A 15,291-nucleotide genomic window follows, 5' to 3' on the forward strand; every position below is an offset into this window, starting at 1 on the left:
TTACAACATAAAAAAATGAACATGGCGGGACCTATAGAGAAAATATGGGAATCTCCATCCGAATTATATAAATATAATAATATTCCAGATGTTGGTTGAATGTGAGACAATGGGATTCCATGGCGGAGGCTATCTATTGCCTTGGAATGCCCACATTCATTAATATATGAAATTTTGTTTAATTAGTAGTTAATTAACAAAAATAAAAAATAGAGATTGGTATAGTGGGTGTAAGAAGGAAAATAAATTCACAATCTCTCTAAAATGGGGATTAGACCTTAAAGAGACTTGTTTAGTTAAATAATCACTCATATATACTTTAGGGTGGGAAAAATTCTATAAATGTATGAAGCCACAAATTATATTAATATTTGTTGGCGTGACAGTCTATGATATCAAAATAAAATTCCAAGTTTGATTTTCTCAAGATAAGTAAGGCAGGCATAAGTCTTATTCTTCTACTCATCTTCGATCGAGCCAGTTGGTCTTAAGCCCGACCCATCTCATATCGAATTAATTACTAATTAAACATGATGAGAGGAAGGAGGACAATAAGAGTCAATCTCTAGCAAGAATTGTTAGTCTATTGTCTACACACATTCATCTTTTATATCAGTCTAGCTAGCTAGACACCATATATATGAGATGAGGATAAAGTGAAATCAGTAAAATTGGATTTTTAAGTGAAAAAGAGTAAAATACATACAAGAAAAATAGACAAATAAATTAGGGGAGTGTGGGATTCTTGATCACTAATTGAGAAGATAAGGGACAGATAACTAGTACATAATAATGGGAAATATTGATATATTTATCTTAGTAAAAGATTTACCGGTCGAAAGAAAAAGAATGACAGGATTGAATGGATTTTGATGGTGCATGAGTGATAAATAAGTAGGGTCCGATATGTTGATAAATAGAATATATGGCTTTGAGTAAGAAGACGTGGCATATTACTATTATCTTTTTTCAACAACTAATAACTATATATATGTATATATATTATATGTAGATTGTAGGTGAAAAGAGAAAGGAAGAAGAAAGTATTGGATTGGATTGGGGAAATTACCATATGATATGAAATGACAGCCTCGTGTAAATTGGGCTCATGGTCACCACACCACACGTATGCTTGCATTCATTAATCATGGCTCCTTCATCTGTCACAACACGTATTATCGTGTTAGGTTATTTCTTCATTTTTTTTTATTGCCCTTTAATAATAGTACGTAAAAACATGAACCCAACTCCACTTCATACGTTTGCCTCAAAAGATTGGATTCTTCTCAGTGTCTATGTGTGTGTGAGAGAAAGAGAGTATAGAATTTGATTGTGATGGTGTAGTAAGTGGGTGAAGAGCTTTAATTAGGGGAACACAAGAAATATACAATATATGTATATAAATCTCAATATATTTCCTACTATCCCCGTATTCAATTTTGTGGTGTTGGGAGCAACATAAATTAAAGAAGAAGAAGAAGAAGAAGAAATGAGAGGGCATGGCACGGCATTTGTTTGTTTGTTGGGACAAAGTTAGCTTTAGCAATATATTTGGGTTGCTTTAATTTGTTTATTTGTTCAGGGTGTAGGGTAGGGGACCATTGCAGTACGTACCCCAACCAAATCCATTACTTTCTCTCTAGAGTGTCGTTTTGTTTGTGAGAAGCTCCAGTTCAAAGTATGCATAAATCATATGCATGATGGAGATCATCATCAATTTCGTATATATATATATGTTATGCTATATAATATCAATATCAACCCATTAAATTAAATTTTAGACAAGTCGCTACCTACCTAAGTCACTCTACCCTAGTGGTACTTCATCCCAAGAGTCTATACAAGGTCATACGTTACTTTCCAAAGCTAAATTAAGATGTCTCTTTCTCTAATCAAAGTGATAATCCAATGGCCCAGATTAACTTATTAATCCCATCCACAGGACCACAAACCCAAGGACACATCTTGACAATTTCTAAGGCAACACTAGAACTTAGCTTGGGTTTACCTGGCAGCAGCTCCATCATTTATAATGAAAAACTACCAACTGCTAACAAGAAGAGATCATTGCCTCCTCCATCTCAAATCATTCAGGATATTCATCATGATTACTATCACGGTGATGACGACTCTTTCTCTACTTGCACCACCTCCTTCCAAGTCAGTTTATATATATATATATATAATCTTTTACCTACACAATCTAATATATAATTGTATAATTAATTAACTCATGAAATTACCCACGTGGAGAAAGTGGGACGACCTATGTCAAAGTAAGCATGGATGGGGTTCCTTACTTAAGAAAGATTGATCTTAAGCTCTATAATAGTTATACACAACATGTTCAAACTCACCTTAGGAGAATACTCTGAGACAGAAGGATACAAGGGATTATATGAATATGCTGCCCCCACCTACCAAGACAAAGATGGTGACTGGATGCTTCTTGGAGATGTTCCATGGGAGTAAGTTCTTGCTTCTGTATTAATCCAAACATAGTCTAAATGCAGTCACTCATCATGTGTTGTTTCTGCAGAATGTTCATGGCTAGCATCCTGCAAGAGACGTCTCAGAATGATGAAAGGAACCATCAGAAGCTAATTAAGACCTTGATTCTGGGTTGTGGGGTTTTGAGTTAATTAATTAATTAATATCCTGTCGCCTCTAAAATGGAAATTACCCATGCCTGAAAGCACATAGAGAATCTCTTCTCTAAATTAGTTGGGATATTAATTTCGGATATAATTAAGCTGTTTCAAACTTCTGTGTAAGAATTCAACATCAGAAGACAGAAACAAGAAAAAGCGGGATGCATGCCAGTTGTTGTTCTTCTTCTTCTTCTTCTTTCCAAGTCGGTCTATCTGACATTTTTGTTCATGTTTGAAGTTCAACACTACTACTACTCCCAAGGAAAGTAAATAGTAAAAACATACACATGTGGATAGATTCTCCCAGATCTTCCCTATGTTGTATTCAAATTACAGGACTCTTATCTCTATAATTATGTCACTGTTCATTTTGAACGGTGTTTTGTTTTTTAGATTGAATAAAATCTATTAAATACAAAACTAATTTAATAATCAAAGGCACTTTTGACTAGACAACGAATTTTATCAATACAGAAAGATAGATTCATGTTCCCCACTAGTAGTGCTACTCTATAACTACTCTCTCTGGCACTCAACTGGCATCTCAGAATTGGATTGCGTACCTATATATAAATAAATAATCAACTTTTTCGACCTAAAAGAATCTTATCAAGCCATGTGAGTATTTTATGTGTTTAATTTTATTGTAAATATTTCAGGACAGAAATTGTCATTAACATCTATCTATCAGTGCGATCTTGGTACGCAGTATTAATATCCCATTCAAGGTTTGCAAACAAACATATATCTTGTCGACGTACGTCTGTATCATGTTTTGATTTGACTCGGACTAATTTATTATTCAGAATCCATTGTTTTATCAACGTCGCAAGGTCTCCCATGTGAAGTTTTTAACAAATTATTGTTTTCTTAAGAAGTAGAAGAAGAAACTATTGGCACTTTGGAATTTAGACAGGTAAGCAATAGATCGCGAATATAACAGTGTTAATCAGTGACCTCACAAGCAAAAGTGAAAATGTATTTGGAAGGAAAGAGGTATTCGGACCTTACTGCAGTTGAACTTCACACACAACCTCCAGCCAGCCAGCCAGCCAGCCAATGCATAGACCACCGTCACCGATCGAGCATATGATGAAACAACACATGGAACGAGCTCCATATTAATCAATTACAAGGTCAAATTTATGAAAAGAGGAATGAATGACGAAGCGAGGGTGTTGGACGTGAGTGAGAGAGAGATGCAAAGATTCATTCATGTAACCGCGGGGAATGTCAACCAACCCCTAGATTCTGGAATCTTGGGCCTAATGTAGCCCATAATGTATACAGGCTTACCACTGTCATGGGCCCCCACAAATTTAATTTCACGTCTCTTTTTTATTATTATTATTGTATAAAATTCCAACACAAACTAATATTGAATAAAAAATGGGTAACCAGTCAGAAATATTTTACCCAAATAAACAATTAAGGGGGGGTGGGATTCAATATTTCGATAAACAAGCCGTTGGATTGGTTGAAGAAATAAGATTTAAAATAATTTTATTATATCTATTAATCATAAAATTATTCAATCAAGTAATCTTTCATGTATGATTTCCCCTGTCAATGGATCAATCCCCTACTCATCTATCTCCCAGCTAATTTAATGCCATATCATCCACTATCAACCATTTGATGAAGTAATAAATAAAAATACTAGAAAGAAAAAAATAAAATAAAAATTAACTGTCAATCCATTGACCTGCTATACAGACCAGACACTTGATGCTTGGCCAAGTTGGTCGAACCTCTTAGGGAGAATTCCATTAACCAGACCTAATCCGGACGCATATATAGCCAACTGGTTCAACTTCCATTTCCTAAGCCACCAATAAACCGACAAATGTATATCCTATATGTCTTCATATCTTCAAACATGTTGGGTTTAGCATGAAAAAAATGTCAACATTAATTATGATGCCCCTTCTGAATGTTTGGTGGAGATTGATCCCTCCTCCATTGGCTCCTCCACATTCTTGTAACCCGTTTGAAGGTCCCCCAGAGATAAAATACCTTCCGGTCTTACAACTGTCGGCTCTGGAGCACTTTCATGGTCTGTCTGACTATCTGTAAGGACCACTACAGAATATTTTGGAGACAAGGTAGTAGTTTCTCCTTCATATGAAGACACATTGTCTTCATCTTGTGATGATTTATATAGTACGCCATATTTCTGTCCATGACTTAGCCCTGGACAGAGCCCCTGTAAACAACAACAGTGAAGTTATGATGCATCTCCATTTTCATTATCAGGTGATGATTCCAATTGATGAAGGCCAAAATGAGTAAGATAAAAAAAAAAAACTACAATAGGTTACAAAATATTTTGAACTAACCTTCACCGATCCCGCAACAGAGGTTGATCTCATAACATTGAAATCTAGTCCAAACCTAGATCCACTTGAGCCTCTTAACAGTCTGCTATCCTTAATTTCTTGAGTATTTATGGTGTCATTTGATGTACGAGATCCATGTCCTATGCTGTGGTCTCCACAAAATGCTCCAAGGTAAGAACAATGTTCACGGACTAAAGATATCTGTGGAGTTGCAGGTAATAGGTGCCCTTCCGTGCTGAATATGTAGCTGCATCATGCAGTTTCCAATGTCAATAGTGGGAGATACAACACACACACACACACAAATATATATATATGTAAATATTAAACACACTATTACATATGTGCCTCAGGTAAGAAAAGGCCTAAGAAGCTATATCACTTACGTGTAAGGGCCATTCTCCACCAAGTTATCTGGACCAGCAGCCAGATCAAAAAGAAGCCACAAATATTTGACCTGCATAAAAAATTTCACATAGCTTGAGAGGATTGTTCATAAATAGGTCAAGACCAAAAAATGAACAGAGCCAAACACAACTTCATGTGTGAAATAGGCTTAAATTGACCAAAACATAGGCCACAAGGGAATAGTAGGAAAGTAAAGAATATTTCAATGACAACAGTCAAAGGGGGCAGATCCCCCTTCTCAGAAGCAATTTTACATGGATGGTTTATATAAAATCCTGATATATCTATATATTCTCATCACTTTGCACATATATGCATCTAGACTGGACTGCAACTCCTACATTATGTTTATTTAGGGTAAGAAATGGAATTGGAATTGGGTATTTAAATTCCAATGGAATCCACACCTATATACTTTCATTCACCTCAATCCATTATGAACTCAATGGAATAACAGTTACATTTAGTTTTTCAAGAGATACAATTCTAACTGTTCTTTCAAACATAGGAATTGAATTGTAATTCAATTTCACCTCCGACTAAACAAACGTAACCGTAACGATTTAGACGCTATAGCTAGAAAGAATTAATCGCTTTACATGTCAAATATCTTAACTATAAATCTTAGAAATATGTAGGAAAAGTTTATCTTCTAACCTGTCTCACAAAATGAAAGAGTTATCCTACAATTACTCTTTAAATGCAAGTGAGTTATCCTACAATTACTCTTTAAATGCAAGTGAGTTATCCTACCGTCTCAGCTAGGAAAAAACTCTCCATATGATCTTCTTGTTTATGAAACTCCACGTCTGAAATGTGACAATACCCACAGGTGCATCGAGCTCCATATTGTAGGCTAGCAACCATGTCACGCCCGGCATCAAGATATCTGCATTGGTAAATTATGAAAATGGTATTCAATCTCTCTCTTCCTGCAAGAAATATGTGAAGTGTGTGTATGCATACACACTTCTATTGGAAAGGTGCACTAAGTGGAGAAAACGTGTTAAAACAGGAAAATAATCTAGAAGTGACTGCATAGCGATCTGTCAAGAAATTATCCAGTCCCCATCTTAATCCTGGAAGAATTGCTCTATCCTAAATATTTGCGGATATTTCACCCCCTTTCCGCAAGCTTTTTTGTCCAGAATATTAATCCACATAAAGATCTACAGGATATTTAGTTGTGGTATTTTACATTTTGAGTAGAGAAGTATGCTTCTGATGGATATTACATTATTGTTTAATCTTTAGATTTTGTTTTCCTTCTAGGAAAGGGAAACTTGAGCTGACGAGACATTGACAAATACAAGATAGATCCAAATTGCATGAGTCCAAAGACAAACCTGGAATCTCTAGTTGCTTTGTAAAGCCAATATGTGCTCTCTATAAGTTCTGGTCGAAGGGGGTAGCTTTTCTGACCAAGCTGAAAATAATGATCTTGATGTCAAATACACTAAATGGATTTATCTACCATGCAACCACTTTAAAGAAGACAAAAAGAATAGAAGATTGATTAGACAAAGATAAATAGAAAATTCATTTAATATAGAGCCAAGCGTACTAGAGAAACATCATGTAGGACTGAACTTCTGTTATCAATCATCTAAAACTCAACAGTTTAGATTTAGATACTACATTTACTATATGCAATCTATGCTTTATAGACACTGTCCACTAGCATCAGCATTAGTGCCATAATACATAGAGGCATTTTAACCAAGACCAATCAGCTAAGATTCAAGGTTTGTAGGCTATCAAGGCTGCTAATATTCTTTCGTCATTTCTTAGGATCAATTGATATAGGAACTTTCAGCGAAACAGGAATGAACCGTTGACGCTTCCTGAAGTGCAGAGAGGCCATGATATCAGTTTATGATACAGTTGACATGTTGCTTGATTTTAGCACTAAAAGCTAGGTGTCTCCAGTCCAGTATGTGCTTGGCAATATGATGTTTAATGCATTTGTTAGCTCACTTCTATAACATTGACCATTAAAGTATTTTTTTCAGTTGTATATGTAAATACCAAAAAACAGTTTGCTCCTTTATAATTGATAATAGCCAAAAATACCACTATAACTAAAGTTGTCATGTACTATGTCTCCTAATGTGAATTATATTCATATTATACAAACCAGCACATTACCAAACCTCAGCCAAGTGATTAGGTGGTAGAGTGTTATACTCTTAATTTCAGCACAGGGTTCACGACTAAGGAGCTACAGAACAATGTAGCAGATCATCAATGAAATTCATGCACTACCAACAACACTTAAATACTAGGTATGATTTTCATTTCATACAGCAAATAAAAGCAAGAGCATTATAGTTTTCAAGCCAAATACATAATTAACTTCCAGAACTTAATTAGCTGGCAGAAGAACCATTGAGCAAATCACTACAATTATAAATATACAAGGATGAAAGTACCTGAACACTGAATGTAGCAAGATTAAAACCTTCAGGAGTAAAACCATACTTTTTCCATACACTAAAAAATGCAGCATGCGTTCGAATTGCAGGATCAACATCCCCAGCCAAAACCTGAAGTCCAGGCCAGAATGCCTGTAGGCTGTTAAATAATGGCCAGACAAGAGCAGCAGAATTCATATTTACCTCCACATACCTAAAATGAAGGACAAGTCACCAAAAAACTTGGTTAGGACTCTGTTATTAATGAAAGAAAAATCCTATACAGATTGAGACCATGCAACCAAAATCTTTTACCAAGGATCAGTATAAAGATAATTCATTGCAGCAGCATAAGCTTCTTGAAACATGAATAGATACTCTTCATCCCCGAATAGCAAGTAAGCCTTCATCAAAACAAACAGTTACTAAGGGAAGAAAACCATGAACGACCCCAAGTTAAGGAAACAGAAATTTAAACAAATAAAATGCACAATCTGGTGAGTACAATATTAAAGAAAATTGTTGTTATGGGTGAATTTCACCATTACAACATGAAAAAAACTTTCTTTCAAAAAGTTATGTTCACGGAGAAAATAGAGGAAATTGTTGTTTCTTATGCTCTCAGCCCAAACAAAAAGGAAGATTGTAAGGATTGACAAAGTATAAACCCTGGGATTAGTTCTTATAAAACAATTATAAAAACTAGACTAGTCACTCATGAAAACCAATGCTAATTCATCATCCATATTACAAGCCTTGTGAAATGCATTACACCCCATAGGAATCAGAAAGATCATTCCTTGTCCTCACACTATAATTGAAAAACGACATGCAAACCAAAGGAAAAAATTGTTTTTAGTACTCCTCTATGTTCCAAGTCAAAGCATTTAATCCTTCCAAATGTTCTAGAAGTTCCAACTCATGTTTTTGCAAGGAAAAGGACAAATCAGTTTACATCCCCTTACAAGTCCCTCTATGGCTCAATGGCAACCTCATATTAAGTGAAGCAATACAAGAGGAAATTCTCCCAAGTTGCAATTACCTTCAAAAGATACTCGTAGAAAGAATCAATACTGGTTCCTATTCCAGCATCCTGAAAAACAAGCAAATGTGGTAGCTCAAATAATTGAATTAAGAAACTAACAACGTGAACTGATGGCCAAAAGAGAAACTCATCTGCTATCTGATCAAATAAATTATTCACTAATTAATTTATAAATTGTCATAACTGATTAAGTTCAAAAATTGAAACTCTTTACTTGTATTCAGTTGCTTAAAATGCAGAAGTATGATATTGGAATGTTAAAGTCTATATTAATAGAGTTGTTGTGAATGTGACTTCTAATAAGTCTATACCAAGTGTTGAACATGTGACGAGCTCAACATTGTTAACATAGCACCACAATGAATTGGTAGTAATATGATATTTAAATATAATACAACTTTAATATCTTTCACATAATGACACATAACATCCTTGAATAAAATATAATCACATGTATTCCAAGATATCATAATATTATTACTATTCAATCTGTTCATTTCCTTGTCGACTATCAAGCACAACTTCAAGTTAATCTAGATATCAAAATGAACAAAAACAACAAGTAGGGAAACACATGAATCTAACGGTACATTTCACTGTCAAGAATGGTGAAAACCAATCTGGCCATCAAATTCATCAATTTGTTAAAAGAATAGTAGTCAAGGAAACAACAAGAACATAAAAGGAAAAGATATCCCCCAAAACTTTCTTATTTGAAGCAAAAGTCTTGCTAACATGATAATTTACAGGACGTTCTGATATAAAGGGGGTCATGACCGTGGGGTCATGCTAGCCAGTCACCCACAAGAATAAACTCGGGTCACAAAAAAATGATAATTTGCAAGATCTTGTTTCCTGAATGTGGATGGAACATGCAAAAGTGACATGTTTAGCAAGTCTCTTGATTACAGAGATATTATTAAGATTCAGTTCATTACAAGTCACATTTTCTCTAAAAATAAGCTAATGGGCCATGTTCATGTACAAGCAATACAAAAATTTAAGATACAAATAACTCCAGTGTCCCTCACAGTGATACAAGACAGGGAAATAATTACCTTTTGTGTCCATTCTCCAGTGAACACATTAATATGAGCACCAACTAGGTTAATCTTTGATCGACGGGCCCATAATCCATGTACTGCATTCTTTGATACTTGCTCAAAGACTGAATTTTGAAGAAAGACCATGCACAAATGGGAAAAGAATAAAAATCAAGAAATTTACTCATTATAAGGACGCAGAAAATAGAACGAAGCAGTATATAAGCATCCACAGTTCTCAAAGAAGGAAAAGCGAAGGTACAAAAAAGTTGTCTAAGGAACCAAAATTGTTATAAAAAAGTGATGCATAAGAGAGACCTTCCAAACAAATATTGTCAAAATAGAGTGGAAAAATGGTTTACTGAACGCTATATTTTCCCATAAAATGTTAAAAGATTAGAAGGAATTAAATATAGTAAAACACTGCACCGTATATATGAGGAATACTACTTACTTGGATCATTTGTTAAGCGGCTAATAACACCAAATTCTAGTGTTAAAGTCCCACCACCGGCTGTTGAAGTTATCTATGAGAAATCCAAAAATTCAACTTCAGAATACCAGGATCCGTATTATAATTTAATATATAACAAGATCAAGCATTTAAATCAAGACGCGGAAAAATCATGACAAACAATCACACCAGTTATTTATTTGCTTTATCTTTTTCCCCTTTAAGTTATGATACAAAAACCAATCAATAAATTCGAGATTAACAGAAAGGATACATTTTTAAGTACAGACATATCTAACTGCGTCAGATTTATAGTTATATTTCAGAGCTTATGGCAAGATCTCCTAATTCAAGACTAGTACAACAACATCACAAAGTATATCAATCTACATTCTCTTCATTTTTCTACAAGGTACAAGATTACATGGTACCCAAACATAATGCACCAACACTTACATAAAGCTGCAGCTAGACATAGGAAGACATCAGAAAAGATGATATACCTTACTTTCATTTTCATCAACTCCAAACAATAAGTTGACAGATCCAAATGGGATTCCTGAAAAATAAAATTGCATAGGATAAAAAGAGGTTTATACATGTATTGCATCAACTGAATGATATATGTGACATATCAGCATAGAAGTTCACTGACAAACTGTGCACATAGGAAAGGAGGTTGAGCAAAACAAACAAGTGATCTCAAGCTAGAAGCAAGAACAAAAAGGTTGGAGTCCAGACAACCATACCAGTCGGAGTGTCAAATGCAGGTAAAAGTCTCCGTGCCAGGTCCTCAGCTAAGTGGAGCAATTCATCATCATATGTGGGGATTTTCATTCCCTGAAACATCACAATGAAAAATCACAAACAAATTTATAGGAAATATAAAAAACAAATAAAAACGGTGGCTCCTTGAGGAAAAGGAGGGAGGAAATGGTTGAGATTGATTATTTATCATACTGATAAAGAAATTTGAAATATATACATTTCAGTTCTTCCTATATTAACAATACCGTAGCATAGTCACTTGCAATAAGATGGGCAGAAAGTAAGCCTCCAAGGATCCGTATTGTTGTCTCAAATACAGAAACAGTCTTGTTCTGCAGAGAACAAATAATACAAGCCTTAGTTTCTTCCATTCCAAAGCTAGAATAATATGAGCCAGATAAAACAAGCCAGGATTCCTTGTCAAAGTCATGTCATAACTGATCAGGATTTAAGATGTCACACTCAAAAGATGGAGCTAAAAGAGGAGACAAGTCCCAAATGGATCTAAAAGTTCACATGTATGGGATATTCAAAATAAAAGAATAAATTGCATTACTTACAATGTCAAATCTAAGGTTTTTTCCAACCCATTCAACAGACTCAGCAAACCTTTCCTTATCTCCTAGCAAAGCCAATGTATCCAACGAATCTATCTGCAATCAATGCTATGGTGGTAATGTCAAACATGCTCCCAAAAATAAAGGCAATACAAGACACAAGGATCCTTACTAATGTTAAAGCATAGCCACCAAGTGTGTCTTCTCCTTCACATGATAAAGGTCTTAGCTCGTCACGCGGAAATGCGTGTAGCATGTAGCCGTTGAAGGCATGATTGAACATTTCACGCACCTACATTATAGAAAGAATGCCATCATGTTAAGATAACCAGGTCCCATGTATCTCCAACTCAAATAAGCCACATATTCTAGATGAATGTTATACTTATAAGATTGAAAGTGTGAGATGTTGTCATGAAATCTATTATCTATAAAATCAACAAGAAACATTCAAGAACAATCTAGACAAACAAATTAACAGTGACTTGAGCTAATTGACGAATCAATAGAACTGAAACATTTTAGTATAGTTTGTAAGAAGAAATGCTGGAGCAACTAGCAGAGAAAGTTTTGACTAGAACGACACAAGTTAAAAATTGTCAGCTTTGAGAAGCGCGTATCATGTTATCAGAAAATACAAAGAGAAATGACCTCATCTCTGAGCAGCATTGCTTCCTCCGGCGTAACGCTTCCCGCCGTCGATCTGATGATGAAGAGATCCGTGGTGCATATAAAGAGAGTGAGACAGCAGGACAAGAAGAGCAGCCTCCATTGTATATCACTTTCCATGGAACCTGATTCCCCTCTCCTCCTCCTCCTTTCTAGCGATGGTGCCGCGGTTGTAGATATAGAAGATCCGAGTATATACATGTAAACATAGGGATTGTGTCTATCATACGCTAAATCTGCTTCTACTTATTATTCGCCCAACATTGAAGTTTTATCAGAAATCACCGCGCGCCGGCGGATCAAGCAGAAAGAGAGGAGGAACTATGGTCAAAACGACGCCGCTGCTTACGCATGTAATCTTGCCGGTCATCAATCTTGATATTTTTTTTTCCTTTTCATTTCGATGTCATAAATATTTTTCTTTTTCTTTTTTCAAATTCTTCATTTTTTTTATTACATCATCAAAATTAAAATAAATAACAAAGTCTCTTATTTTGTTTCGGAATTTTTCTTTATTCGGTTTTTAATTATTTAAATAATTCAAAAAAAATACTAAATATTTTTTATTTTATTTATATATTTTACTTGTAAAAAAAATTATGTTAATTTATTAATGTCTTAATAATAATATGTAAATAAGATCTTCTTTCTTAAAATTCTTATAGCAATTAGTCTGCATAACATCATATATAAATATATAATAATACAGTGAAGATGACATGAGTAATTCTTCCTATTTATCACATAAATAAATAATTAATTCTTGATAATATCATCCCTCTTGACAGTGAAATCCCAGAGGTCACCATACTTTTGATTGAAATCCCATATGTTCATTGTGTTATAATCGGAAATTAATTTGTCACGAGCTCCTCTTTCCATGTTATATATCTGCGGTTCAAAGTTGTGTGCTTCGCTCGGTTTGTCCATTTCAGTTATACAAAAAACAAGAGTAAACAGAGCCGCTCCAATGTACAAGTACTCGCCCTGCAGGAACACCAACAACAACAAATTAATTATATATTAATAATTTTGTCAAACCGGCCCAGATTAAGACATAATTAAGTGTTGGATATTTGTACCGGCACGTCGAAATACAACCCAGCTGCAACTGCCGGGAGAAACAGCCATGAGATGAGACCTGACAGACAGACCATGCACAGACAAGCAAGCAAGCTGAGCTAGCTGATGAATATAATATAGATTTGAATGAGAATTTATAATTATTATTATTATTCATACCTTTTAAGCCTTTGGGGGGATCAACAGATGCAATGTCTTCTGCAATTGATCCCCAAAATGATACTGCACATTATAAGTAATTAATTAGTAATTGGATTAATATAATTAGTAATTAAGGCTAGCTTCTGGTTCATGATCAATCTATATATATATATATATAATATACCTTTCTCCTCTTCGCCTTCGAAATAAGTATGATGACCATCCCACTTCCCATGAATGAATTCATCCTAACCAAAAAATTAACACCAACTTAATTATTACGTACGTACGTACGTACTTAGTGAAGACATTAAACGAGACAAATTATAAATAACTACGTACGTACGTACGTCGGTAACGCCCGGGGTGACCCATCGGTCCTTTGGATCTTCATTGAGATCTGGTTCAATCTCTGCAAAGGCGGCATTCAACTGGGTTGTTGAAATCTTAATAGTATAAGGCGACGACACTCTGCTAAATCTTAAGCAAATTGGCGGGTTCCTGCTAATTCCTGTCGACCGAACCAACAACGGACACCGTTTTCCAGATGATTTTTGGTCGCCGGAGCTTGTTCTGGCCACCGCCGCCGCCGCCGGGATTGAGTACTTCACGGAGAAGGGAAGGGTAGAGAGTATTGCCATTTTTCTTGGTACTGTTGTTGGACCAAGCAAGAATGACTCCAGAGTTATCTTATCCAGCAAAAAAACACAACACGTGGCAATCCTAGATGAAGCCTAAATTAATGAACTCCACTCCTTCTTTCATTTGAGAGATATATAATTATATTTTTTAATTGTTATTGCCTTTGTTTATAATTTTATGGAAAAATGGAAAATTTATCATCACTATACCTAAATATTCACATATATCACTTAATTAATAATAATTCACGTATCATTTTTTTTTTAATTATTATATATTATATATTTATTTTTATACACTATTTCTAAATAATAAAATTTAATTTATATTTTCATATACATTGATCAAACAAATTATAATACTCTTTGAAAAGCATTAACAATAATTCATTCTTTTTTTAATTAATATATTTTGAACATTTATTTTTATTAACATTTCTAAATAATAAAACCCGTTATTAAAAATAAATGTTGAAAATATATTAATTAAAAAAATAAATTATTGTTAATTTTTCTTAAAAATATCTATATTGTTTGGTTAATGACTTTAAAAATATAAAAGTTTTATTATTCATAAATTATGAATAAAAATATAATATATATTAATTTTAAAAAATGACATGTCAATCACATGTCATCCTTCAACAGAAAACTTAACGGACTGAATGTTTTTGTTAGCTGTGATATAGATGAATATTAAGTTCAACTACACTCATATGAGCGGAACAAAAAATAGTTCTACATGAATATTTCGTTATAGTTCGATGATAAAATTAGTATCATTCTCTATAAGAAATGTTTTCACCCTAAATACATGACTTTTTAAAACAATGTTTGAAATAATCAAAATTGTATTTTTATCCATCTAAATCAATTTATCCCCAACTGGCATTGAACTATCTGCACTTGAAGCTTCTGAATCTCGTGCGTTAGTTGCCTATCAATGAATGGCCTGTTGTGACTGCATACAGCAAGTTCTTGCAAGAATAACGAAAGGATAGAGAAGAAGCCCGCGGGAAGACTTTTTACCTTTATTGGATTTGCAAATGTCTTGTCTGCAACCAATCTGTGCAGGTGC

General features: G+C 34.3%; 3 protein-coding genes across 3 annotated transcripts; 1 reads left to right on the top strand and 2 right to left on the bottom strand.

The window, feature by feature from the left end:
• Positions 1 to 1,908: 1,908 nt before the first annotated feature.
• On the top strand, positions 1,909 to 2,642 carry LOC124916450 (auxin-responsive protein IAA26-like). The gene is made up of 3 exons (XM_047457165.1): positions 1,909 to 2,119; positions 2,363 to 2,468; positions 2,540 to 2,642. The coding sequence occupies exons 1-3, from the start codon at positions 1,909 to 1,911 to the stop codon at positions 2,640 to 2,642; spliced, it is 420 nt and encodes a 139-aa protein (XP_047313121.1).
• A 1,495-nt stretch (positions 2,643 to 4,137) lies between these two features.
• Positions 4,138 to 12,741, bottom strand: LOC124914602 (alpha-mannosidase I MNS4). The gene is made up of 16 exons (XM_047455190.1): positions 12,331 to 12,741; positions 11,852 to 11,971; positions 11,683 to 11,775; positions 11,368 to 11,454; positions 11,104 to 11,194; positions 10,858 to 10,913; positions 10,355 to 10,427; positions 9,916 to 10,025; positions 8,855 to 8,905; positions 8,128 to 8,216; positions 7,831 to 8,026; positions 6,745 to 6,824; positions 6,152 to 6,287; positions 5,377 to 5,447; positions 4,991 to 5,237; positions 4,138 to 4,857 (listed from the first exon to the last, which is right to left on the bottom strand). The coding sequence occupies exons 1-16, from the start codon at positions 12,547 to 12,549 to the stop codon at positions 4,567 to 4,569; spliced, it is 2,010 nt and encodes a 669-aa protein (XP_047311146.1). The 5' UTR covers positions 12,550 to 12,741; the 3' UTR covers positions 4,138 to 4,566.
• Positions 12,742 to 12,973: 232 nt separating this feature from the next.
• On the bottom strand, positions 12,974 to 14,251 carry LOC124914933 (photosynthetic NDH subunit of subcomplex B 5, chloroplastic). Its single transcript, XM_047455566.1, has 5 exons — positions 13,923 to 14,251; positions 13,757 to 13,820; positions 13,591 to 13,653; positions 13,431 to 13,489; positions 12,974 to 13,335 (listed from the first exon to the last, which is right to left on the bottom strand). Exons 1-5 carry the CDS (start codon positions 14,211 to 14,213, stop codon positions 13,105 to 13,107), a joined length of 708 nt encoding a protein of 235 aa, XP_047311522.1. The 5' UTR covers positions 14,214 to 14,251; the 3' UTR covers positions 12,974 to 13,104.
• Between the last annotated feature and the right edge of the window lie 1,040 nt (positions 14,252 to 15,291).

Source organism: Impatiens glandulifera, chromosome 9 (assembly GCF_907164915.1).
Source record: "Impatiens glandulifera chromosome 9, dImpGla2.1, whole genome shotgun sequence".
In the NCBI taxonomy this organism is placed as follows: Eukaryota; Viridiplantae; Streptophyta; class Magnoliopsida; order Ericales; family Balsaminaceae; genus Impatiens; species Impatiens glandulifera.

What these genes read in the sequence shown, in the direction of transcription:
- LOC124916450 (XM_047457165.1), top strand. Translation starts at nt 1,909, where the DNA reads ATGGCCCAGATTAACTTATTAATCCCATCCACAGGACCACAAACCCAA. An exon ending in TCATCATGATTACTATCACG is followed by an intron (nt 2,120 to 2,362) that starts GTGATGACGACT and finishes AACTCACCTTAG; the next exon opens with GAGAATACTCTGAGACAGAA. An exon ending in CTTGGAGATGTTCCATGGGA is followed by an intron (nt 2,469 to 2,539) that starts GTAAGTTCTTGC and finishes TTGTTTCTGCAG; the next exon opens with AATGTTCATGGCTAGCATCC.
- LOC124914602 (XM_047455190.1), bottom strand. Translation starts at nt 12,549, where the DNA reads ATGTATATACTCGGATCTTCTATATCTACAACCGCGGCACCATCGCTA. An exon ending in GTGGCTATGCTTTAACATTA is followed by an intron (nt 11,776 to 11,851) that starts GTAAGGATCCTT and finishes CATTGATTGCAG; the next exon opens with ATAGATTCGTTGGATACATT. An exon ending in CCGCTTAACAAATGATCCAA is followed by an intron (nt 10,026 to 10,354) that starts GTAAGTAGTATT and finishes TTCAAAATTCAG; the next exon opens with TCTTTGAGCAAGTATCAAAG.
- LOC124914933 (XM_047455566.1), bottom strand. Translation starts at nt 14,213, where the DNA reads ATGGCAATACTCTCTACCCTTCCCTTCTCCGTGAAGTACTCAATCCCG. An exon ending in TCACCCCGGGCGTTACCGAC is followed by an intron (nt 13,821 to 13,922) that starts GTACGTACGTAC and finishes TTTTTTGGTTAG; the next exon opens with GATGAATTCATTCATGGGAA. An exon ending in CGAAGGCGAAGAGGAGAAAG is followed by an intron (nt 13,654 to 13,756) that starts GTATATTATATA and finishes TATAATGTGCAG; the next exon opens with TATCATTTTGGGGATCAATT.